We start from the raw sequence: 24,942 nt of genomic DNA, 5'->3' as shown, positions 1-24,942 counted from the left end.
TACAGTTAAGTTAGAAAAACGAATACCATAGTTAAAGAACTCCAAGCTAGGCAGTTAGCTAGGCATAATCACCACCTGAATTAACTCTATGAAGCCAAGACATTTAGCTTCTTTGTGCTTCTGTTTTTGTTTTTTTTTCCTTTTTTTTATTTGGCCGGGGCTGGGTTTGAACCTGCCACCTCCGGCATATGGGACCAGCGCCCTACTCCTTGAGCCACAGGGGCCGCCCTGTGCTTCTGTTTTCTGAAGTATGTTTCCATTTTGTAGTGGTAAGGTCAACAGTTGGATTGTTTGGAGACACAACTCTTCACTTCTAAAACTATAATAAGAGTACTCACATTGAAGAGTTCCTACTCTTTCTTTTTTCTTATTAAGGTCTTGTTGCTGGCTTCCATATTTCAAATTAGATAAGAAGAGATTCTTGTGAGACCTAAACGGAACATGAAAGCTTGTGATTGGTTCCAGAAAGATTAGTAGAGCTATGACAACTAGTCACACAATCTGTTTTCATCTGCTCTAGGATGCTCTAGCATAGCCCCCCCTCTTTGGTACTCTTCTGCTAGTGCCCATTTTCACTTTAAATTTCTTTTTTTTTCTGATACAGTCTCACTTTGTCACCCTCAGTAGAGTGTCATAGATCACAGCAAACTCAGACTCTGAGGCTCAAGCAATTCTCTTGCCTCAGTTTCCCAAGTTGCAGGTACTACAGGCTCCTGGCACAACACCCGGCTATTTTTTTAGAGATGGGATCTCACTCTAAACCTTAAATTTCAAGCTTCTTAAAATTTCTGTTGTTAGACTTCCTTCTCTTTCATGTTATCTACTCAGAAATCAAGAGCTTTTCTGAAAGGTAAGCCTGTTTGGAAATGTAAGATATGGTATAATTTTGACAAAGCTGCAAGCTGGTGTTAGCTTTTAATTTTATTACGCAGAAAGCTAAGACTCAAAAAGCAGTTTCCCTAAACTTGGGAAACTGTATCAATTATCTCCACCTAAAAGGTAAGCTCTTTTAGTTATACTTTTATTCCCGTAAATAACCTATGCCAACAGCTAGCTCTTTCCGTCTTCTCTTCTCTCCCTCCCTCTCAAAAGTTTCTATTGTATTTCCTGGATGCTCTTCACAATTCTTCCATCTGTTTGACTTCTGCAAAATCTAGCACTTTCCCAAGGATTCCTTTGTGGCCCTCTCAAGTAGAAACTGGTTTCATCTTCCATCCTCCAAAAACCAAAGGAGCCCAGAGGTATTATAGTAGTTTTCATTTCTCAATAAATGTAACTTTCAGAATCCTGCTTCTGTGGAAACCTCAGCCCTTGAGGATTTGTGACACTGAGGTGTATCACCAACTATTAATTCTTCATAGCTATTCACTATCCTTCTAAACACCTCCCATCATTCAAAGACCTTTCTCCATACGTAAGTGCTGCTGTAAATGAACTACTTCGGTGTTATCATGGACAACCCATAACATCTGGCCTCTCAATTCCTCATGTCCGGTGACCTCCTCTACACCAAGTCAGCTAGCCCTTCTCCTCATTCTATTTGTGATCTCAACTGCTCTATCTTCAAATTCATTCATGCAGAATAGCTGCTCTCTGAATACATTCTATCTGTCACAGCATTTCTAACAGATCAAGTACAATTTTATACATATTTAATAATTTAATGAACTGAAATTTGGGACATCTGTCAGAAATGTAAGGCCCATCCCCTTCCTGCCCCAGCAATATATGTGTTTCTATGACGAAGTAGGAGTTTACTAAATATCTGCTTTAAGCTCATGTATTGCCTACATGTGTATTACAAAAATGGCCTTGTGAAACCACCCAGAGTTCTAGAAGCAGACTTTTAGTTTCAAATTCAAGATATGTCAGGGTCTTGAATACTTGTTAAACAGGACCATGTAATATTTTTTACATCATACCATTTATGTGGTAGTTATTACAACATTTAGGTCTGCATGATTTGGTTCAATCAAAGATTTGAAAGACAGAGAAAAATGACAATTTACTCACCTCGATAAGGACAGTGTACCCCCTGAGGATTCAGTTACTGTAGACTGTTTGTCATTCACACTTCAAAAGAAGAAAAAAATTGTTAAGAATGTAAACAAAAGAAACTTTTCATAAGGATAGTACTTCTCACATAGTCAAACTATATTTTAATTTATAAAAATGTCTTTGGAAAGAAACCCTGAAACATAGTCCATTACAACATGGCTAAATTTTTGCACAGATGTGCTTATAAGAGGTATTAAATCAAGCTTCTCCAAACGTTAAGTTAAGCACAGTTAATGCTACCATCAAGCAATCATAATAACACACTTTCAAGAACTCTTCGGGGTGGCGCCTGTGGCTCAGGGAGTAGGGTGCCGGCCCCATATACCAAGGGTGGTTGGGTTCAAACCTGGCCCAGGCCAAACTGCAACAACAACAACAAAATAAAAACTCTTCCACAGCTCTTTATTTCCATGAAATCAAGTCTTTTTTTAAAAACAGCTTTGCTGAGGTATAATTCATTTACAAAAAAACACTACAGGTTTAATGTATATAATCTGATGAGTTCAACTTTTTTTTTTTTTTGAGACAAGAGTCTCACTATGTCGCCCTTGGTAGAGTGCCATCACATCACAGCTCACAGCAGTCTCAAACTCTTGGGCTTAAGCGATTCTTTTGCCTCAGCCTCCCAAGTAGCTGGGACTATAGGTGCTTGCCACAAGGCCCGGCTATTTTTTGTTGAAGTTGTCTGTATTGTTTAGCTAGCCCAGGCTGCGTTCGAACCCACCACCTTTGCTGTATGCGGCTGGCACTATAACCACTGTGCTATGGACACTGAGCTGATGAGTTCAACTTTTAATTGATTACCCTCCCCATAGTCTCCAAATGAACTTTTGGGAATTCAATAAATTCCTCTTTGCTATAGTTAAAACAGTTTCCACAAACAGTATGACCATTATACCTCCATGACTTCACTTATATTATTCACTTATTTCTCTTTCCTGAAATGACATTTCATGCACCCACCTATAATAATCTTAACCATCCTTCAATGCCCTGCTCAACACTAACACCTCCATGAAGCTGTCCACCTCAATTCCTTCAGCATTGTACTAGGTATTATAAGTGATCTAGAAGTAATTTAAAGTACATGAAAGGAAGTACACAGTTTATATGCAAATAGTTCATTTCTATAACCAATTCCCCTAGCATACTAAGAGATAATTGTAGAAGCTCTACCAGCACACACTATTTATTTTGTTTAATCTTGTATAACCTGAGGGTTTTGATTTTTCTTTTCTTTTTTTTTTTTTTTTTTTTGAGAAAGAGTCTCAAGCTGTCACCCTGAATTAGAGTGCCATAGTGTCACTGCTCACAGAAACCTCCAACTCTTGGGCTTAAGCGATTCTCTTGCCTCAGCCTCCCAAGTATCTGAGACTATAGGCGCCCACCACAACGCCTTTGTTGTTGTTGTTGCAATTGTCATTGTTTTAGCTGGCTCGGGTCAGGTTTGAACCTGCCAGCCTTGGTATATGTGGCTGGCGCCCACTAAGCTACAGGCGCTGCTGTCTTTTCTTTTTTTTTTTTTTTTTTTGAGACAGAGTCTTTCTTTTTCACCCTTGGTAGAGTACCAACCTGTCACATCTCACAGCAACCTCAAACTTTTGGGCTTAAGCGATTCTCTTGCCTCAGCCTCCCAAGTAGCTGGGACTACAGGCCCCATCACAACACCCAGTTATTATTATTATTTTTTTTTTGGCCAGAGTTGGGTTTGAACCCACCACCTCTGGCATACGGTACCGGCACCCTACCCCTTTGAGCCACAGGCGCTGCACTCCGCCCTGTTATTTTTTAAAGACAGGGTGTCGCTTTTACTCAGGCTGATCTCAAACTCCTGAGTTCAGGCAATCCACCTCAGCCCCCCAAGTGCTGGGATTACAAACGTGAGCCACTGTACCTGGCCCTTTCAATTTTTCTAGCATTTGTCTGACTCTCACAATCACAGTTCTTTTCCTCCCGTTTTTTCTTTTTCGTTTATTCCATTCTGGCAAAGCAATTACACTTCTCATTCTAAACCCACTTCGTATGCATCCTAATGCTGGTCATTTCATATTTTATTTGCCCTGGTTCTGTTTTCAGGATGGTTTTGATATTTGCTTGATTTCTGATCTTTACCCTAGCTCTAGTTTTGGTTTTGCTTTCTGTCGCTACTACTCTACAAGTTCTAATGTATATGTGGTAACAAACAAGACACCAAGGCTACCAAGATGTTTCAAAGCTAATTACAAAACTTCAAAGAATTCTAATTTAGTGAGATACACGTAAACAGGTAAGTTATTATCCAAGAGAAGTCCTTTTAGAGGTGTGACTTGGTGCTATGAAGAGTACAGAAGTGACAACTGTTATCAGAGAGCTAGGCAAGTGTATCTCAAATAAGATACACTTTGAATGGCAAATAAGAACTTGCCTTGGAGAGAATAAAAAGATGAGAATTCAGAATAGAAGCAACTAAGCAAAAGTAGACGGGTGAAAACTTCTAAGATTGGAGAGCAGTGTTGGGTTGCTATAAAGTACTATGTATGTGGGGAGGGGTTATTGCTTAGAGATGAGACTGTATGTGTGCCTTGTAAGCCATGCCAATAAATTCTGATTCATCTAGTAGCAACAAGAGCCAAGAAGTTTTTAAGCTGGAAAGTGATTTAAACAGATTTATTTTTGTGGAAGCTAACTCTGGAAGTTTTGTCAAGGACAGATTTGTATGGTACAAAGCTACGTAATAATCTAGGATAAAAAAGATAAGTATGGATTTGAGAAGCATATCTGAGATGGATTCTTAATACTTGAAGAGACAACTGGACATGTGAGGTCCAGCAGAGTCAATCTGCAGAGTGGCAGATAAGAACATGAAGAGTTCTGTTTTACACACATCGATTGCACAGTGTCTATGTCTAGGAGAGGATCTGAAACAACTGGGTGGTCTGACACTAAGAGAGCACATAGGAAATGTACTCATCTGTAAGAACCCTGGTATAAGTTTTTATTATAGCAATATTACACCGAGCAGGATAGTTTGGCCACAAGAATGGAATGGGTCTTAGTATGGTTAAACCATGATTTCCTAAACAAAATGCAGCAATTGAGCCCACAAAAATGGAATCTCTACTTCTCAAAATGGGTTTTAGAATAAAATAAGACTTTAGGTACAGCCTTTGGGTATCATGGCTAAGATATAGGTAAATAAGTAAGTTATCCAAGAGAAGTCCATCATTAAAGATGTCATGTGCTGAAAGCCAGGAAGAGAAGAGATTACCAACTGAGCCTCAATCCAAGTTGGACACGAATCTTATCTCTAAATAAGTAGTCAAGATGGGATACCTGCAGTACTTACATTATGGGCCCAAGAAGAAACAACAATATTGTATCTGTTGCCAGACATATCCATCTAGAGACCACAGGGATTTGACTACCTGGATTTGAGTTAAGGATGGAAGAACAGAGGGAACAGACCATGGGTTCAACGAAAAGAAGATCTTTATAATGACAAGAGTTGTTTCTTCCTCAATAGAGTTAGTTTCTAAAGAGAAAGATAACTCTTAAAAAAAATCCCTAAAGAAAAAATAATTGTGGAGACTGAACTACCACTGTCTCTCAGTATGTAGGACTGGACCAACCTATTTCCTCCTAGCATCAGATCAAATCATTTCTTCACATAAACTGTTTAGCTTAGCTTTAAAGAAGATAGATAAATATGAATATCATTTGTTCTTTTTTGGAGACAGAGTCTCACTTCGTGGCCCTGTATGGTAGAGGGCTATGGCATCGCCATAGCTTACAGCAACCTCAAACACTTGGGCTCAAGTGATCCTCTTCCTGAGAAGCTGGGACTACAGATGCCTACCCCAATGCCCAGACTGTTTGTTGTTTTTCTTTTTCCTATTTTTAGAGACAGGGTCTTATTCTTGTTCAAGCTGGTCTCAAACTCCTAAGCTCAAGCAATCCAGCCACTCAGGCTTCCACAGTGCTAGGATTACAGGCATAACCCATCATACCTGGCCAATATCAATATCTTAAAAAACTAGAATAACTCTTAGTACAGTGAAACAGAACGAGGCATACAAACAGGGCATGTGGCAATTAAGGGCCAAAGGTCATTCAGGTTTACAACCTCAAACTCATTACCTCAGTGAGAATGGTAAATGAAATTACCCACATTATTTAAACTGTAATGTTTTCTCATTATTTTTGCTTAGCATATATAATTTGCGTAGGTTATAAAATAACTCTGCAGTATTCCAAATATCCCAATGTTCATCATCAGTGAGATACCCACTACTCACTAATTATTGGGAATAATAATAATGGCTCATTGGCATCACTTTTACATAAAGACAGAATAGTCATAAGACAAAGTATATCAATGAATAAATTTACAAACCTTTTTCCTCTATCCAAATTAGCTTCACTTTCATTTTCAGTATCATTACCATTGGGTTTATCTTCAGAAGTTATTGTCCTTGTTCTTTTGCTTTCCACTACTTTTGCTGCTGCCTTTAAAAAGGTTGTGTGAAAGGGGTGAGGTAAGAGGGAAAATGTATTAAGCCATTTTAAACAAATAGCATTAAATTAAACCTTCTAATTCTTTGATAATCATAGCCGAAGTACCTACTTATAGACCAATAAAGAACACTGTATTGTTGTTTTCACTAATAAATATGATACCAGCAGCAGCTACCTTAGCCAGCTACTCGGGAGGCTGAGGCAAGAGAATCGCCTAAGCCCAAGAGCTGGACTGTGAGCTGTGATGCCATAGCACTCTACTGAGGGCAACAAAATGAGTGTCCGTCTCTAAAAAAAAAAAACAACTAAATTTTGGGCCAGACACAATGGCTTATACCTGTAATGTTAGCAGTCTGAGAGGCTTAGGCAAGAGGGAGGATTGCTTGAGCTTAAGAGTTCCAGACCAGCCTGAGCAAGAGTAAAACCCAGACTATACTTAAAAAAAAAAAGAAACAAAAAAAACTAAATTTACTTTCTCTAATTTCTTTTCTTAATTCATTCTGATGTTTCCCCTCAACTTTTTATTTTGAAAAATTTCCCCAAATCTAATTTTGAAAAGTTCTAGAAATACTACAAAGACCACCCAAAGCCCTTTTATGAGATTCCTAATTTTAACATTTAATCACATTCTACTACAAAAGCACTAGACAAAATTCCTATTAGTTTTGAAGGATTTCTATTTTAAGTATTCTCCTTTTCTCTTAAGTCTGTTATTAGAGTCAATCCGAAATAATATGTATACCTTCATGAGAAAGGCTGATGACTTTTCATTTAGCACGTCATTTACGTAAGTCTTAATTTTTTCCATCATGTGATTGAAGCTGAAGTGTTGAAAAATGGAATGGAATGTATCTTTCCGAGAGATTATCATACGCAATTTCCTCTGTAAAGGCTAAAGAAAACAGAAGAAATATATTAACATAAATCACACAAACAAAATTAAATTACAAACACAAGAAATTTTGTCATATATTACTTAATTGAAAAAATTGTCCAGGTATAATGGCTCAGACCTTGTAATCGCAGTACTTTCAGAGGCTGAGGCAAGAGAATTGCTCAAGCCCAGGAGTTCAAGAGCAGCCTGGGCAATATACTCAGTGCTATCTCTGTTTAAGAAAACAAAATCTGGGCAGCGCCTATGGCTCAAGGAGTAGGGCGCCGGTCCTATATGCCGGAGGTGGCGGGTTCAAACCCAGCCCCGGCCAAAAACCACAAAAAAAAAAAAAAAAAAAAAGAAAAAAAAATCTAAAAATTAGCCTGGTATAGATAGAGGTGCTACAGAACTCGATGGCAGACCCATTATCTCAGTGAGGCCTAGGTTTTCTGTTTTTCTCTTTGAAGCTTCATGGATTTCAAAATGCATAGTGAAAGTGATTATTAGAAGTAGAATTGCTGAATAGAATGCATGCTTACAGATCCTAAAATTCTCTTCAAAATTTAAGCCCCAATTTGTACTCCTGAGAGGAAGTCATAGTAGGCAATCTAACCATTTGACTTTTTGAGCGAACTGTTTGTATTCTAAGACATTTTAACTGATGCCAATCTGAGGGATGGAAAATGGTGTTTCAATATTACTGCTTGGTCCTTGTCTATTACAGTCCATTTAAAATATACATATCTATGTGTGTGTATACATACACACACACATATGTATATGCAGGGTACACATAAGTTTCGTATGCAATTTAAAATAGTTGTAACTTCAAATTGCACATGAACTTTATGTTCATCCTATATATATATATATAAACTTGATATAGCTCTGATGATTAATACTAGACAAGGTTAAGCACTTTCTCTTAACCACTTAACATATTTACTGGCCATAAATTTTTTTCTTCTTTGAGGTACAAGCAGAATGGGGTTTCCAGTAATCTTACAGTGCTGAAGAGAAAATAAAGGGGCAGCAAACCCCATACAGGCTACCAGCTGAAATTTCTCCATAGTTATACCCCAGGAACAGGGTCAAATCAGAGACAAAGTCTTACCAAAATTGGAACTTACACTCAATTAGGCCCAGTCCCTTGTTAGATTAAGGTAGTCATCCCCAACTTCTATCTACTAGCATATCAAAAGGAGCTCAACCTTACTAGTCACTAGGAAAATTGAAATTAAAACCCAATGTGATAGTACTACATGGAAAACCAGATAGAAGGTCTAGGAAGCCACTGGAACTCTCCCACACTCTAAAGGTACTGACATAACTACTTTGGAAAACTGGCAGAATCTACTAAAACTGCGTATGCACAAAAATGACTCAAAAATTCTATTCCTAAGTATATAACAAACAGAAATGCATACATTTGTTCTACAAAAGACATGTAAAAAGATGTTATTTCTTCTGAGTAAAACTGTATCTTTAAAAAAAAAAAAGTTACAACTCAAAACTGAAAACACTCATGTGTCTATAACGACAGAATAGATAAATAGTATATTGATATACAATGAAACAATGAGAATTATAAGCAACAACATAAATCAATCTTACAAAGACAGGAGAACCTCCATTCTTGACCATCCCCTTAAGCAGACCTAATTTTCATAGACCAGACATGCACCACATATACTCAATGGAAGACTAACCTCTATACACTGACCACCTCTGTAACTTGTGTCTTGACCACTTAGACTATGACACACAATCCTGTTGAGTCCACTCTACACAAAGGGATGGAAAGTGTAGGCTTTGCCCCTTTGTTGTATTATTTTTTCTTTAGTACATGTATAAGTTCTTTTTTCATGTTTTATTATTACCATAGGTTAGATAAGGCCTAACATCCTATTGTTTATCATGTGCTACAGAAGACTTTTTCAACATGACTTTTTCAACAGACTAGTTGAAAAGACTTTTTCAACTAGTCTGAATTGTAGTTACATCCTACAATTACTGAAAAGTTTTACAGTTAATTGAGACACAATTGCCCAAAGAACTGACATTGAAGGGAAAAGTTGCTCTTCTACATTTTCTGGAAAGCAGCAGACACACAAAGACCGAGAACATTTTGGTGTTAGCAAGACCACAGTTAGCAACATCCAAAACATTAACATGAGTACTTGGAGAGAAATGGTAAGGAAAGCAGAGGCCTACAGAAGAAAAGGAAGAGAACCTCCCTTGATGAAGTCAATGAAGCCACATCAAGCTGGTTTAAACAAATGATAGCAGTTAACCCCCAAACTCCAGGCTGATGATCTAAGATGCTAAAAAAATTCACACAGGAATTTGGGGTGGCAGATGTCCAAGCACCAAGTGGTTGAATTTAAACTGCAACTGCTCACCCAGAAAATCTTGTGCTGTGAGTCTAATGAAGTTCCAGTAAAAGTTGTGGTAGAGTTCATCAAAAAGTTCCTGGACTTCACCAGAGGCTTCAAAGATGATGACATCTGTAGTGCTGACAAATAGGAACTCTTTTTCAAGGCCATGACTGACAAGAGCCTTGCTGTGAAGGGTGACAAATGCAAAAGCAGAAGACTTTCCAAAGAACATTTCACAGTTCTGCTATGTGCTAGCTCAACTGGAGAGAAACTAAAGCCCTTGGTGACTGGTACATCAACAAAGCCACAGGCATTTGAGAAAGTGAAGCCCAAAGATCCCCCTATCACTTGGAGCTCAAACAAATGCTCATGGATGATTGGTACCCTAAATGCAGTTTATTTGAGGAGGTTGCTGTGAGCTAGGCTGACAACACCATACTCTAGCCTGGGTGAGTGAGACTGTCTCAAAAAAAGACCAACCTGGGCAATAGCATGACCCTGTCTCTAAAAAAAAAAAAATCAAAGAATTAGGCTCAGTGCCCATAGCACAGTGGTTATGGTGCCAGCCACATGCATGGAGGGTGACGGGTTCAAACCCAGCCCAGGCCAGCTAAACAACTGCAACAAAAAAATAGCCAGGTGTTATGGTGAGCACCTGTAGTCCCAGCTACTCAGGAGGTTAAGGCAAGAGAATCACCTAAGCCCAGGAGTTGGAGGTTGCTGTGAGCTGTGATTCTACAGCACTCTACCAAAGGACCACAAAGTGAGACTCTGTCTCAAAAAAAAAAAAAAAAAAAAATTCCTACCTAGTCTAGGTGCAGTGGCTCACGCCTGTAATCTTAGCATTTTGAGATGCTGAGGTAGGAAGATCCCTTCAGACCAGGATTTCAAGACCAGCCTGGACAACACAGCAAGACCCCACTGCTTCAAAAAATAGAAAAAATTAGGGCTGGGCATGGTGACTCACGCCTATAATCCTAGCACTCAGTGAGGCCAAGGTGGGTGGACTGAGTTCAGGAGTTAGAGACCAACCTAAATTTGAGAACTCATCTCTAAAAATAGTCAGACATGGCCAGTAACCACATGTGGCTCCTGAGCCTTTGAAATGTGGGTAGTCTAAATTTGGATGCTCTACAAGTGTAAGACATACACTAGATTTTTTAAATATTCGTTAAATGTTAATTTTTTTTTTTTTTAATGTATAGTTAGCTGGGTTTTTTTGATGTATGTATCCGTGGGTTCTATATCTTTGGATTTAACCAATGCCACATGAAAAATACTTAAAAAAATAAAAATAATGCCAGGCACAGTGGCTCATGCCTGTAATTCTAGCACTCTGGGAGGGCAAGGCAGGTAGACTGCCTGAGCTCATGGGTTCAAGACCAGCCTGAGCAAGAGTGAGACCTTGTCTCTGAAAAATAGCCAGGCATTATGGCAGGTGCCTGTAGTCCCAGCTACTTGGGAGGCTGAGGCAAGAGAATCACTTAAGCCCAAGAGTTTAAGGTTGCTGTGAGCTATGGCACTACAGCACTATACAAGGGTGACGAAGTAAGACTCTGTCTCAATAAATAAATAAAAATAAAGTGTCTAAACTGAACATGTACAGACATTTTTCCATGTCATTATTCCCTAAGAGTGAGGTATTATAAGTAATCTAGAGATGATTTAAAATATATAGGATATGCATGCTATATGCAAATACTATGATATTTTAGCTAAAAGAGCCTCCACAGATTTTGGTATCCTTGGGTATCCCGAAACCAATTCCCTCATGAAACTGAGGGACAATGGTACTGGATTAAATAAAATGTTATTCAAATTAGCTTCAACTATTCCTTTTTACTTTAATATGGCTACTAGAAAATTTTAAATTACATATGTGGTTTGCGCTATTATTTCTTTCTTTTTTTTTTCTGAGACTGAGTCTTACTTTGTCATTCTTGGTAGAATGCCATGGAGTCATAGTTCAGAGCAACCTTGAACTTTTAGGCTCAAGTGATGCTCTTGACTCCCAAGTAGTTGGGACTACAAGGGTGCCCACCACTACACCTGGCTATTTTTAGAGACGGGGGTGGGGGAGGTCTCAATTTTATTCAGGCTGGTCTCCAACTCCTGAGCTCAGGCAGTCCACCCGCCTCGGTCTCCTAGAGTATGTACTATTATTTCTAATGAACAATACTATTCCTTACTGTTTAAAAGATAAAGCATTCCTGGGCGGCGCCTGTGGCTCAGTCGTAAGGCGCCGGCCCCATATACCGAGGGTGGCGGGTTCAAACCCGGCCCCGGCTGAACTGCAACCAAAAAAATAGCCGGGCGTTGTGGCGGGCGCCTATAGTCCCAGCTTCTCGGGAGGCTGAGGCAAGAGAATCGCTTAAGCCCAGGAGTTGGAGGTTGCTGTGAGCTGTGTGACGCCACGGCACTCTACTGAGGGCCATAAAGTGACTCTGTCTCTACAAAAAAAAAAAAAAAAAAAGATAAAGCATTCCTTTCCTCCTCCAATCTTCTTTCAGTTTTCTTCATTCCTTATATAAACAGTGCTCAAATTCTATGGATTTAATTCAAACCATTACCGTGTAAGAATTTGGGTCATCAAATATTCTTTCAAAGACTTCTTCTGCTTCCTTAAAATTGGCATTTTCCATACAAACACCTATAGCCTAAAAGACAAGGTAACACATAAATACCTTAGATTGATTTTTAAAATACGTAATATCTGTTTAATTATTAAAATAATTAAGTATAAAATACTTCATTTAAAACATGTTTAATATAATTTAATAACTTTGATTTGACAAATGATATAGCATACAGTATTTTTTTAAAAGATGAAGTAACTATGACTTGAACAGACATTAAATTGTTTCATTGGTCCCATGCATATTTACACCTATTTACTCATAAATGCTCAGCAGGCATTAAAAAATTAAATTAATAGCCTAAGCTCAAGAGCTCACACCTGTAATTCCAGTTCTCTGGGAGACTGAGGCCTGTGGATTACCTGAACTCAGGAGTTCAAGACCAACCTGAGCAAAGCGAGGACCCCACCTACTAAAAATAGAAAAACTAGCCAGGCGTTTCTATTCTACTAAAAATAGAAAAACTGGCAGGCACCTGTAGTCCCAGATACAGTTGAGACAAGATGATCGCCCAAGACCATCTTGATGTGGGCGAGTGAGACAAGATGATGACTTGACCCCAAGAGTTTGTGGTGGCTATGAACTGTGACGCCACAGCACTCTACCGAGGGTGACTGTGTTGAGACTCTGCCTCAAAATATAAAAATAAAAAAATAATAAATTATTAATGGAAGCTAAACTATGTATGTACATTTACCATGTAGAACCCACTAAATATTAATTTTTAACAAAAAGCGAAATGCGAGAGTAGATGGATGGTGTTTTTGATGATTAGGATGTATGCAATCTGCCAGTTAGGATCCCTGGAAATCAGTAATAGAAACCTAAGAAGCGGGGCAGCACCTGTGGCTCAGTCGGTAAGGCGCCGGCCCCATATACCGAAGGTAGCGGGTTCAAACCCAGCCCCAGCAGAACTGCAACAGAAAAATAGCCAGGCATTGTGGCGGGCGCCTGTAGTCCCAGCTGCTCAGGAGGCTGAGGCAAGAGAATTGCTTAAGCCCAGCAGTTGGAGGTTGCTGTGAGCTGTGTGATGCCATGGCACTCTACCCAGGGTCATAAAGTGAAAATCTGTCTCTACAAAAAAAAAAAAAAAGAAAGAAAGAAACCTAAGAAGCTAGATGCTTTTGAATGATTTTACACACCAGCTTCCTGATCCTGTATGTGATTGATGTAGGACCACCATTACCATCAGAGTTGCTATGTAAACTTGGCAAGCTACTTATCCACTTGGTGCCTCAGTTTTCTTATATGTAAAATGGTGAAAATAATAGTAACTATTTTGTAACATTATTATAAGATTAAAGAGACTGAAACTGGACCCCCCACCTTTCTCCACTCACAAAAATTGATTGAAGCTGGATAAAAGACTTGAAGGACTTTATGAAGAAGACTTACGTGGCAATTACAACAGTAAAAATAAACAAATGGGACTTAATTAAACTGAAAAGCTTCTGTACAGCTAAGGAAGCAAGAACCAAAGTAAATAGACAACCTACACAATGGGAAAAGATATTTGCATATTTTGAATCAGACAAAAGCTTGATAACTAGGCTCTATAGAGAACTCAAATTAATCCACATGAAAAAAACAACAATGCCATGTATCACCGGGCAAGAGGGATGAATAGAGAGAGCTTTCTCTAAAGAAGACAGACGAATGGCCAGCAAACATATGAAAAAATGCTCATCATCCCTAATTATTAGAGAAATGCAAATCAAAACCACCCTGAGATATCATCTAACCCAATCTAACCCACATCACAAAAATCTCAAAACTACAGATGCTGGCGTGGATGTGGAGAGAAAGGAACCTTTTTTAAACTGTTGGTGGCTGTGCAAACTAATATAACATTTTTGGAAGGAAGTATGGAGAACCCTCAAAGAACTCAAGCTAGACCTCCCATTTGATCCTACAATCCCATTACTGGGCATCTACCCAGAAGGAAAAAAATCCTTTTATCATAAGGACACTTGCACTAGACCATTTATTGCAGCTCAATTTACAGTGGCCAAATGTGGAAATAGCCTAAATGCCCATCAACCCAGGAATGGATTAACAAGCTGTGGTATATATATATATACCATGGAATACTATTCAGCCATTAAAAAAGATGGAGACTTCAAATCTTTTATATTAACCTGGATGGAAGTGGAACACATTATTCTTAGTAAAGCATCACAAAAATGGAGAAGCATGAATCCTGTGTACTTAATTTTGATATGAGGACAATTAATGACCTATCTAGTACATAGTGGGAGGTGGGGAAAGGGGAGAGCAGAGAGAGAAAGAGAGAGAAGGGGGGAGAAAGGAAGAACAGAAAGAGGGAAGGGAGGGCAGTGCAAGAAGGGAAGAGCAGAGAGAGGGAAGGAGGGAGAGGGATGGGAGAAGGGAAGAGCAGAGAGAAGGAAGGAGGGAAGGAGGTGGGGTCTAGGTGTGTGACACATCATTTGGGGCAAGACACAATTTGTAAAAGGGACTTTACCTAACAAATGCAATCAGTGTAACTTGGTTTCTTGTATCCTCAATGAATCCCCAATAATTAAAAAAAAAAAAAAGTTACCCGTGAAAGTACTTGGAACAATGCCTATCAAAAATAGTAAGTGACATTAAATGTTTGCTCTAGGCCTCTTTGCCTACCTGCCCTGGCAATGGAGGCCCATTTGCCATCTATGGTGAATATATCCTGTTTTGTAAACTTTCTTACTTTGTAAACCTATCTGTCTCTTCCTCAATTAACTTTATTTCATGTTTGCCTTACTTTGAGGTAACTGTCATTTTTTGACCAAGAATGCTCTAAGAAATGAAGATCTAGGCAGCTGCTTAAAACCCTGACATTTTAGGAGACAGGCAGCTGCCTTGAAACCCAGTATTTCTGATGTTACATGACTTAGATAAACCTGACTATGATTAATTCTGCCTAGACAAGCCACCTCACTTTTTTCATAAAGACCCTTACTCAGATGACTAGATGGAACAATTTGAGAGCACCATTTGATTCAAATTGCCAACTACTGGGCAGTGAAAGGATAAGGAAAGCATACATGGAGCATCACATTTTCTATGGGCTTGAGGAACCACCAAAGGCTAGGTTTCTGACCTTCAAGTCCAATTTCTCCTACAGCAGCTGCACCAAAGCACAGACCCACCACCAGGCAAGTGCCCTAATAGATAGGCCAACACCACATTTTGAGTGATAGAACTCGAATTGGTGTTGTGGACAAAAGTGTCATGAAGGATCTTCTATCTCTGCTAGGGGGATTTCAGCAAATGGCCCTGAGGTTATCAGCACTACTATGATACAAGATGGGGACGGTGTAATAGAAGAGAGAAGCCCAACTAAAGCCCCATGTTTGTAAATCATTGAAGCAAAGACAAAAGGAGTCCATCTTTCAAGGATATTTTATTTGTGAAGAAGTACCTGATGGCAGCAAGATGGACAATTGATGGAAAAGCTCAGGAGGTGGACAAGACATTCACCTTGCATCCTTGGATCTACTCTTGCTTTTTTCCCTTTTCCCTCTACTTCTATCCACAGCTATAAAATATATTTCTTTTTCCTAATATGTCAAAATAAAAAAATGTTTGCCATAAACTTTATTTTCATCCATTCAACTATACTGTAGTGTACTAACAATGGCCTGCTTTGGCTAGAGCTCTCCCTCACCCACCCCAGTTAGAGTAACATGACAAATCTCTTTGTCCTGACTTGAATTCTTAAAAGTAGCAGTCATTGTCTGCTCATTCTAGGTCCTAATTTTACTTTGACGCTCACCACATTAATTCTTGGGAAGGTGAAGAACAATCAATAAATTATTTTTATTTTTTATTTTTTTGAGACAGAGGCTCACTCTGTCACCCTGTGTAGAGTGCCATGGCATCATAGCTCACATAAACCTCAAAGTTTTTCTTGGCTCAAATGATCCTCCAGCCTCAGCCTCCCAGAGTACTAGGATTATAGGCGTGAGCCAGGGAACCAGGCCCTCTTATTACATCTTTGAATGAATTTTTTGGCTTCTCATTCTAAATGACCTACTCCAAATGGCTAAAATTTTACATATTCTTGATCATAAAATACACAATTTGTTAGTAATTAAAATTATTATCTTTTTCATATTTATAGCCTTTAAATAGAAATTGGAAGAGCACAAGCTGTGGTGTTTTGAAGGCTGCTTGATCTTTAAACAGATGCAGTATTATTTTTTGCCACAAAGGGGCAAGATACAGCTAAGTATAAAACATTAATTTCCAGCACCTGGTGCTCATGTTAAGACTAATGAAAGGTCAAATTTCTAGAAAGATTGTATCAAATTGTATTACTGGCCAACTTCCATTAGGTTCCTCTTAATTTCTTTTGCATATTACATGGTTTTTATTTTCTAGCCAAATTATTATTATAAACAAAGTAATATCCATACCTGTATTTTAATTAAATTCTGTATTTCTTCATGAAGTTTGTCATGTTCCTTTTCAACTGAATCCCAAATCATCAGGGCTGATTCCAAGGGTGTAATTCGTTCATCACTTTCAAACTGTGCATCTTTTAAAATAGAAGAAAAATAAGTAACTTAGAAAGCTAAGTAGAACCCAACTTGGTCAGTTTTTAAAAATCCATTACTTTAAATATTTACTGAGGGGCTGGGTGAGGTGGCTCATGCCTGTAATCCCAGCACTCTGGGAGGCCAAAGTGGGAGGATCACTTGAGCTTAGGAGTTTGAGACCAGCCTGAGCAAAAGCGAGACCTTGTCTCTACTAAAAATAGAGAAACTAGCTAGGTATCATGGCAGATGCCCATAGTCCCAGCTACTCGGGAGGATGGCTTAAGCCCAGGAGTCTGAGGTTACTATGAGTTAGGTTGAGGCCATGGCACTCTAGCCCAGGTGACAGAGTAAAACTCTGTTTCAAAAAAAAAAAGAACTATCGGGACAAGGGAGAGACATAACAGCTGTAAATTATATTTACTTATATACATAAGTCCTAACATCAAATTCAAACAAAAGGTTTAAAATATCATAGCTGCTAATAAAAAAAACAGTATAATAGGAGTCATCACAAAGTTATCATATAGTAAAACTTAATGTAAAATCATGTAATAAAATTTAAAGTCCACATAGTGTGGTTCTCCAATGGCAGCATCAGAATCACATAGGAAGATAGAAATGTAAATTCTAGGGCCCTACACCCATACTCACCATTCTGTTTAAACAAGATAAAGTTATAGAACCATGCAGACAAACTCTCAAAAAAAAAAAAAAAAAGGAAAACAAAAAAGACAATTCCCGTTTGTTTCATCTCGTTGTCTTACATTTAGACATAGATTGAAATGTTTCCAATATAAGATAAAAACAGGTATTCACCAAGGGTTTTTCCTGCTGCGATTCTTGTTAAAAACTGACATATGTATACGGTTTTCAACTGGTAAGCTGTTAGACTGGGTAGTCCATGAATGATAGCTGAAAAAGAGTGAACTTTATTAAAATAAAATCAAACTTGATTCAGTAGTGACACTATATGGCTTGTTAAGTAACAGGTTACAAGTATCTCACAAATATTACCATAAATTTAGATCTACATGTTTTATAGTAATTTTTTTAAAAATCAGAACAAAAACGATAGCAAAGAACACTTTTCTTATAAAGTATAACTAATGTTTCATGGGCAGAATAATAAATACTTAAAATGTCTTTCAGCTGGGCCCAGTGGCTCAGGCCTGTAATCCCAGCACTCTGGGAGGCCAAGGCAGGCGGACTGTTTGAACTCAGGAGTTCGAGACCAGCCTCAGCAAGAGTGAGACCCCCATCTCTAAAAAATAGCTAGGTATTGTGGCGGATGCCTGTAGACCCAGCTACTTGGGAGGCTGAGGCAAGAGAATCACTTGAGCCCAAGAGTTTGAGGTTGCTGTGAGCTATAATGCCAAGACTTTGCCTCAAAAAAAAAAAAAAAAGTTTTTCACAGGGAATACTATGTTAACATAAAAGGAGATTTAGGCCAGGCATGGTGGCTCATGCCTTTAATCCTAACAGTCTGGGAGGCCAAGGTGGGAGGATTGACTGTGCTTAGAAGTTTGAAGACCAGCCTGAGCAAGAGCAAGACCCCATCTCTACTAAGAATAGAAAAAATTTGTCAGGGTCAGCCCAGTGATTCACACCTATAATCCTAGCACTCTGGAAAGCCACAGCAAGTGAATTCCCTGAGCTCAGGAATTCGAGACCAGCCTGAGCAAGAGTAAGACCCCATCTCTAAAAACAGCTAGGCATTTTTGTGGGCACCTGTAGTCCAGCTACTTGGGAGGCTAAGGCAAGAGGATCACTTAAGAGTTTGAGGTTGCTGTGAGCTATGACATCATAGCACTCAACCAAGGACAACAAAGTGAGACTCTGTCTCAAAAACAAAAGAAAAGAAAAGAAAAAGGAAAATAAGTTGAGCATTGTGACCCAGCTACTCAGGAGGATAGGAAGGAGGATCACTTGAACCCAGCAGTTTGAGGTTGCTGTTAGCTAGGCTGACACCACAGCACTCTAGCCGGGGCAAGAGTGAGATCTGTCTCACCACCACCCCCCCAAAAAGAGGGCAGCACCCATAGTTCAGTCAGTAGGGTGCTGGCTACATACACCCAAGCTGGTGGGTTCCAACCCAGCCCGGGCCAGCTCAACAACAATGACAATTCCAACAACAACAAAAAAATAGCCAGGCGTTGTGGCAGGCACCTGTAGTCCCAGTTACTTGAGTTGGGAGGCTGAGGCAAGAGAATCACTTAAGCCCAAGAATTTGAGGTTGCTGTGAGCTGTGATGCCACCACATTCTGCCAAGGGCATGAGACTCTGTCTCCAAAAAAAAAAAAGGCTCAGCACAGCGGCAGGAGCCACATACACCAAAGTTAGCGGATTCGAATGTGGCCCAAGCCAGCTAAAAAACAATGACAAATGCAACAAAAAATAGCCAAGTGTTGTGGCAGGTGCCTGCAGTCCCAGCTACTTGGGAGTCTGAGGCAAGAAAATCACTTGAGCCCAAGAGTCTGAGGTTGCTGTGAGCTGTGACTCCACAGCACTTACGGAAGGTGACATAGTGGAAAAAAAAAAAAGAGGTTTACCTCCAAATTATAAAATGTGTTATAAAATGTGTCATGTATTGACTGCAAACTTATTTTATACCTTGATACCTTGAAACTCTTTTTTTTCTTTTTTTTTAATTTGAGACAGAGTCTCACTCTGTCACCTGCAATCCACCTGCCTCAGCCTTCCAGAGTGTCAGGATTACAGATGTGAGGCACTGTGCCCAGCCTATACCTTGCTTGACACTCTTTAAAATCATAGGGACTATTTTATATTACTTCCATCAAAGGTTTCAGTTAAGTGAGAATCTGTTCAGTCAAAATCTCACTCTGTCACCCAAGCTAAAGTACAGTTGTGCTATCATAGCTCACTGTAGCCTCCAACTGCTGGATACAAGCAATTCTCCTGCCTCAGCTTCCCAAGTAGCTAGGATTACAGGTACCACCATACCCGGATTTTTTTTTAAGAGATAAGGTCTCACTATGTTGCCCAAGCTGGGCAAGCTAGCTATCCACTCACCTCAGCCTCTTAAACTGCTAGAATTATAAGTGTGAGACACTGTGCCCAGACTAAGCTTTATTTTTAAAACATACGTATAGGCTCCATGCCCATACCACAGTGGTTCAGTGCCAGCCACATATACCCAGGCTGGCGGGTTCGAAACTGGCCCAGGCAGCTAAACAACGACAACAACAACAAAATAGCTGGGCATTGAGGCGGGTGCATGTAGTCCCAGCTACTTGGGAGACTGAGGCAAGAGAAGTTGCAAAGTTTGAAGTTGCTGTGAGCTGTGACACTACAGCACTCTACAGAGGGCAACATAGTGAGACTGTCTCAAAAAAACAAACCAACCAAAAAAAATCCATAAATATCTGACTGACCATTGAGACGTATCACATAGTGAATTCATACAATGGTGAGTAAACCATTGTATGGTCTTGGGCCTTAAGAAGCTAATTATTACCACATAACAATGAAACACAGATGACTCAACTACTAAAGTAAAAATGCAGTGAAAACAGAAAAAGACAAGTACAGAAGGGTATGCTAATGCTATCGAAGCATATAACAAATCTTAGAGTGTTTATCTTTTTGTGAGGAGAGGGTGTCAGGGAGGCCTCTTCAAGGAAATAATGCCTAATCTAAGTTTTTTGTTTTTTTTCCCCCTGAGACAGAGTCTCACTATGTCACCCTTGGTAGAGCGCTGTAGTGTCACAGCTTACAGCAACCTCCAACTCTTGGGCTTAAGCAATTCTCCTGTCTCAGCCTCCCAAGTAGCTGGGATGATAGGCGCCTGCCACAACACCTGGCTACTTTTTATTGTTGTAGTTGTCATTGTTGCTTAGCAGGCCCTGGTTGGGTTCAAACCCGCCAGCACTGGTGTATGTGGCTGGAACCCTAACCACTGAGATACAGGCGCCGAGCCTAATCTAAGTGTTTAAAGTACCATTGTTAGCACTGTACTTCACCCAGGGCTTGGTTTCAGTATATAAAAACCTTTAACAACTAGCAAACCAAAACTAGCAGCCTACAGCAGATAAATAGATTTACTCCATTACCTCAGTTCTAAATGCCATAAATCTTATACTATACCAGAGATTATCTGGACCAAATAGTCATAATAGAAGAGGATTTAAGAGTACAAAATTTATATAAAATTTAAACACAAGTCATTTAATATTTATTTAACATTGCTAACCTGTATTATTAGAAGCTGAAGAATTGAGAAATGAGAGCCAGGCTCTACCTTTCAAGGTTTTAGGCTGACTGAGAAGACACCAATAAAATAAAAAATTATATAACTAGCTATAATGAGTGTCACAAAGAATACATACAGGCATATCTCACTTTATTGTGCCACACTGATACTTCATTCTTTAACAAATTGAAGGTTACTGACAACCCTGTATGGAGCAAATCTACTGGTGCCGTTTTTCTAACAGCATGTGCTTACTTCATGTCTCTGTATGATATTTTGCTAATTTTCTATTTCTAACTTTTCATTACTGTTATATGTATTATGATGATCTGTGATCTTTGATGTTTCTTCTACAATTGTTTTGGGGTGCCATGAACCTTACTCACATAAGACAGCAAGTTGGCTGGGGTGGTAGCTCATGCTTATAATCCTAGCATGCTATAAGGTTGAGGTGGGTGGATCACCTGAGCTCAGGAGCTGGAGACCAGATGAAAAACTAGCCAGGTGTGGTGGTACACACCTGTAGTCCCAGCTACTTGCGAGGCTGAGACAAGAGGACCCCTTGAGCCCAAGAATTTGAGTCTGCTGTGAACTAGGCTGATACAATGGTACACTAGCCTGAGATACAGACTGAGACTCTGTCTCCAAAAAAAAAAGAGCTACTCCAATGAACAGACCAATATGGAAGTAAAGCAGCCTTACTGCTAATATGAAGAAAGTTTGACAGGTCTGGATAGACAGTCAAATCAGCTATAACATTCCCTTGAGCCAAAACCTAATCCAGAGCAAGGCCTTAGCTCTCTTCAATATATGAAGGTTGAGAGAAGTGAGGAAGTTGAAGAAAACATGGAAGCTTACTGAGGTTGCTTCATGAGGTTTAAAGAAATGTGAAATAAAAATCTTAAGGTTCCCCCTGACCCAGGGGCTGACTGACTGGACTCCATTCCACGATATTAATTGTGTATTTAATGCTAATTATCCACGACTCTTGGTGTTATCTGTGATAGAGAGGCAAGGTCCTTGATTTGGAAGATAAAACATGGGTTAGAATACTCCTTTTAATCTATCAGCACCTTAGAGTGACTAATTCATTCTTCTGTAAACTAAGGTTATTTGCCTAATTCACAGGATTATTACGAAGATGAAATGTGTCCATATGGCTGGGACGTTTCCATTAAATAATGTAATACTAGGACTTTCTTTTTTTGGAGGCACAGTCTCACTGTTACTCTGGGTACAGTGCCATGGCATCATAACTCACAGCAATCTCAAACTCCTGGGAGAGGTCCTCTTGCCTCAGCCTCCTGAGTAGCTGGGACTACAGGAGCCCACCATGACTCCAACTAATATTTCTACTTACATAGAGATGTGGTCTCACTCTTGCTCAGGCTGGTCCTTAACTCCTGAGCTCAGGGGATCCACCTGCTTTGGCCTCCCAGAGTGCCAGGATCACAGGTGTGAGCCACCGATCCCGGCCAATATCAGAATTATTTACTTGTACAATATTCTACGGCCTGGCTCAGCGCCTGTAGCTTAGCGGCTAGGGCGCCAGCCACATACATAGGAGCTGGCAGGTTCAAATCCAGCCCGGGGCTGTCAAATAACAATGACCAAAAAATAGCTGGGCGTTGTGACAGGCACCTGTAGTCCCAGGTACTCGGGAGGCTGAGTCAAGAGAATTGCTTAAGCCCAGGAGTTGGAGGTTGCTTAGAGCTGTGACCCGACGGCTGTGTACCGAGGGTGACAGCTTTAGACTCTGTCTCAAAAAAAAAAAAAAAAAGTTTGCTGCCAACTCTGAATGAAGTACTTGGGCACACCTCTGTACCTTTCAAAAGGTTATGCTAGTCTTTTTCAGGGGTCTGTGTCTCCGTCTATGACTTACAGACTGGACGGCAGATTTCAAGGGCAGTTGCTTTGTTTCTGAAGATTATACTGAGGAAGTAGGCCAAATGAGGTTTAAATAGTTCACAAATAAACATAAAACATGCCTGGAGGTCACAGGAAGCTACAGCGACTGGTGATATAACCACAGGGATACGTGGGCCTGAGTAGAACGAACCGGTCCCAGTGGCCGAAGCAGACAGAACGAACTTGGTATTGGGTTGGATGCAGTTTTATACGTTTTAACTCTTTAATCCTTGCATCCTAAACTGGGATCTTATTTTCGTTTTTCCACAAAGAAAAACATAATATGAGGCAAACAAAGGCGCTAACAGGCAGAACCGGGATTCGAACAAAGCTCAGCCCAGATCCTCGGACCTCGGACGGATCCGCCGCCCCAGCCCCTTTGCCCCGAGCCGCCCGAGGTACAGCGCGGGAAACAGGCCTCGGCCGCCCGCCGCGGTTCGCTCCTCCGCCCCCCGCGCAGCTCCGGGCCCCGGCGCACCCCGCCCTCACCCTCCGCGCTGTTGCGGGTCCTTTGGAAGTCCTCAGAGCGGCCGTCGCGGAAGGCTCGGCAAAGAGAGAGGCAGAGGAAATCGAGCATCCAGCCGGCAGCCACGGCCTCGGCCTCAGCCATCAGGCCCACGTCCTCCCTTTCCTCAGGGGTCCCCAGCTGCACCTGGCAATCGAGCAGTTCCTGGCACTCGAACTGCTCCTGGTCTTCTCCCTCCATTTCTGCCACCCGCTCGTCGGGTGGGTCAGCATCGCTCCCGTCAGCACAGCCCCGAGGGCTCGGCGCACCCGAAGCGGCATCCTCCGCCATGTTCAATGGTCCGCGCGCGTTCGGCCCCTTTAGGAGCCGACCAGCGATTGGCTCACGCTGGAGGGCGCAGGGCGTGGCATCAAAGAGCCTCTTCCGCCATCGAGAAGCAGCCAATCACACTGCCTGGATAAGCGTGCGGCTCCAGCCTGGCCTCTGATTAGCCAAGACCTGCTCTAGTCTCTGGGCATAAAATTCCTCTCCAGTCTGCAGTTAGAGGGGTTCCATTCTGGGCTGGGAGAGCAGTAAAGACAGGCACGGGCAGCTTTATCCTCCTTGTAAAATCCAGCTTGCCTGGAACAACAGCATAGGTAGTTAAAAATGGGAACGCACTTTTCCTGTTGGCACACTTCATAAAGAGACAGGTAATTAGAATTTGTCACTATCAGCCAAGTGTACCATTCTTAGACCCTAGTCCACTTTTAGAGAATCACTGCCCTAGGAAGAAGAGTATATTCCTATAGCAATGTATTACACTGGGAATTTGACTATAGAATGCAGTTTTTACAACAATAAGTGAATGCTTATTTTGAATTTTGAAACTAACAGCACAAGAGGTTCTGGATGGGGAAGGGTGGCCTGGTTATTTTCTGTTTCTCAGTGTGGGTCTTGGTTACATCAGTGTGTTCATTTTATGAAAATTCATTAAACATCATTTATGCACTTTTCCATAAGGTGTCGTAACTGAATAAAAATTTACTTTAAAAACCATTCTGTTTATCTTTAATTAAAAAAAAATAATAAAAAATAAAAATAAATAAAAAAAAAACCATTCTGTTTATAAGGCATCCAACATTACCCAAACCTTTGTATATGTGAACGAAAATAAAATCTTAAGACTCCCTCTGCTGACTGGACCGCTGTGGGCTAAGATCCCTAAAACTGAGTTGCTAGCTCCTCACACCTGCCTCCACCTGTTCCCTCATGCTCCCCTCCCTGTTTTAGAGACATCTTTTGGGACTCATTAACAAGCCCAAGGCTATGCAAGACACACCTGCAGGTCCTCAATATACATAACAAATCTTTGAGTGTGTCCAGTATTTCCTCTCCGAT

General features: G+C 40.3%; 1 protein-coding gene across 3 annotated transcripts in view; it reads right to left on the bottom strand.

The window, feature by feature from the left end:
* Positions 1-23,916, bottom strand: part of TERF1 (telomeric repeat binding factor 1) — a 33,563-nt gene extending 9,647 nt beyond the window's left edge. Inside the window, exons 1-8 of one of the 3 annotated variants that reach the window (XM_053558911.1) lie at positions 23,586-23,916; positions 17,795-17,890; positions 16,856-16,977; positions 12,375-12,461; positions 7,295-7,444; positions 6,431-6,543; positions 2,014-2,073; positions 339-430 (exon numbers count right to left, since the gene is read on the bottom strand). In XM_053558911.1, coding sequence (XP_053414886.1) covers positions 339-430; positions 2,014-2,073; positions 6,431-6,543; positions 7,295-7,444; positions 12,375-12,461; positions 16,856-16,977; positions 17,795-17,890; positions 23,586-23,892 — 1,027 coding nt within the window. In that variant the 5' untranslated portion in view covers positions 23,893-23,916. The remainder of the gene's footprint in view (positions 1-338; positions 431-2,013; positions 2,074-6,430; positions 6,544-7,294; positions 7,445-12,374; positions 12,462-16,855; positions 16,978-17,794; positions 17,891-23,585) is intronic. The other 2 variants (XM_053558912.1, XM_053558913.1) reach the window with 2 other exon arrangements.
* Positions 23,917-24,942: the final 1,026 nt, after the last annotated feature.

The sequence above is a fragment of the Nycticebus coucang genome, chromosome 13, assembly GCF_027406575.1.
Source record: "Nycticebus coucang isolate mNycCou1 chromosome 13, mNycCou1.pri, whole genome shotgun sequence".
NCBI classification, from domain to species: domain Eukaryota; kingdom Metazoa; phylum Chordata; class Mammalia; order Primates; family Lorisidae; genus Nycticebus; species Nycticebus coucang.
This window is presented reverse-complemented; position numbering and strand designations above follow the sequence as displayed.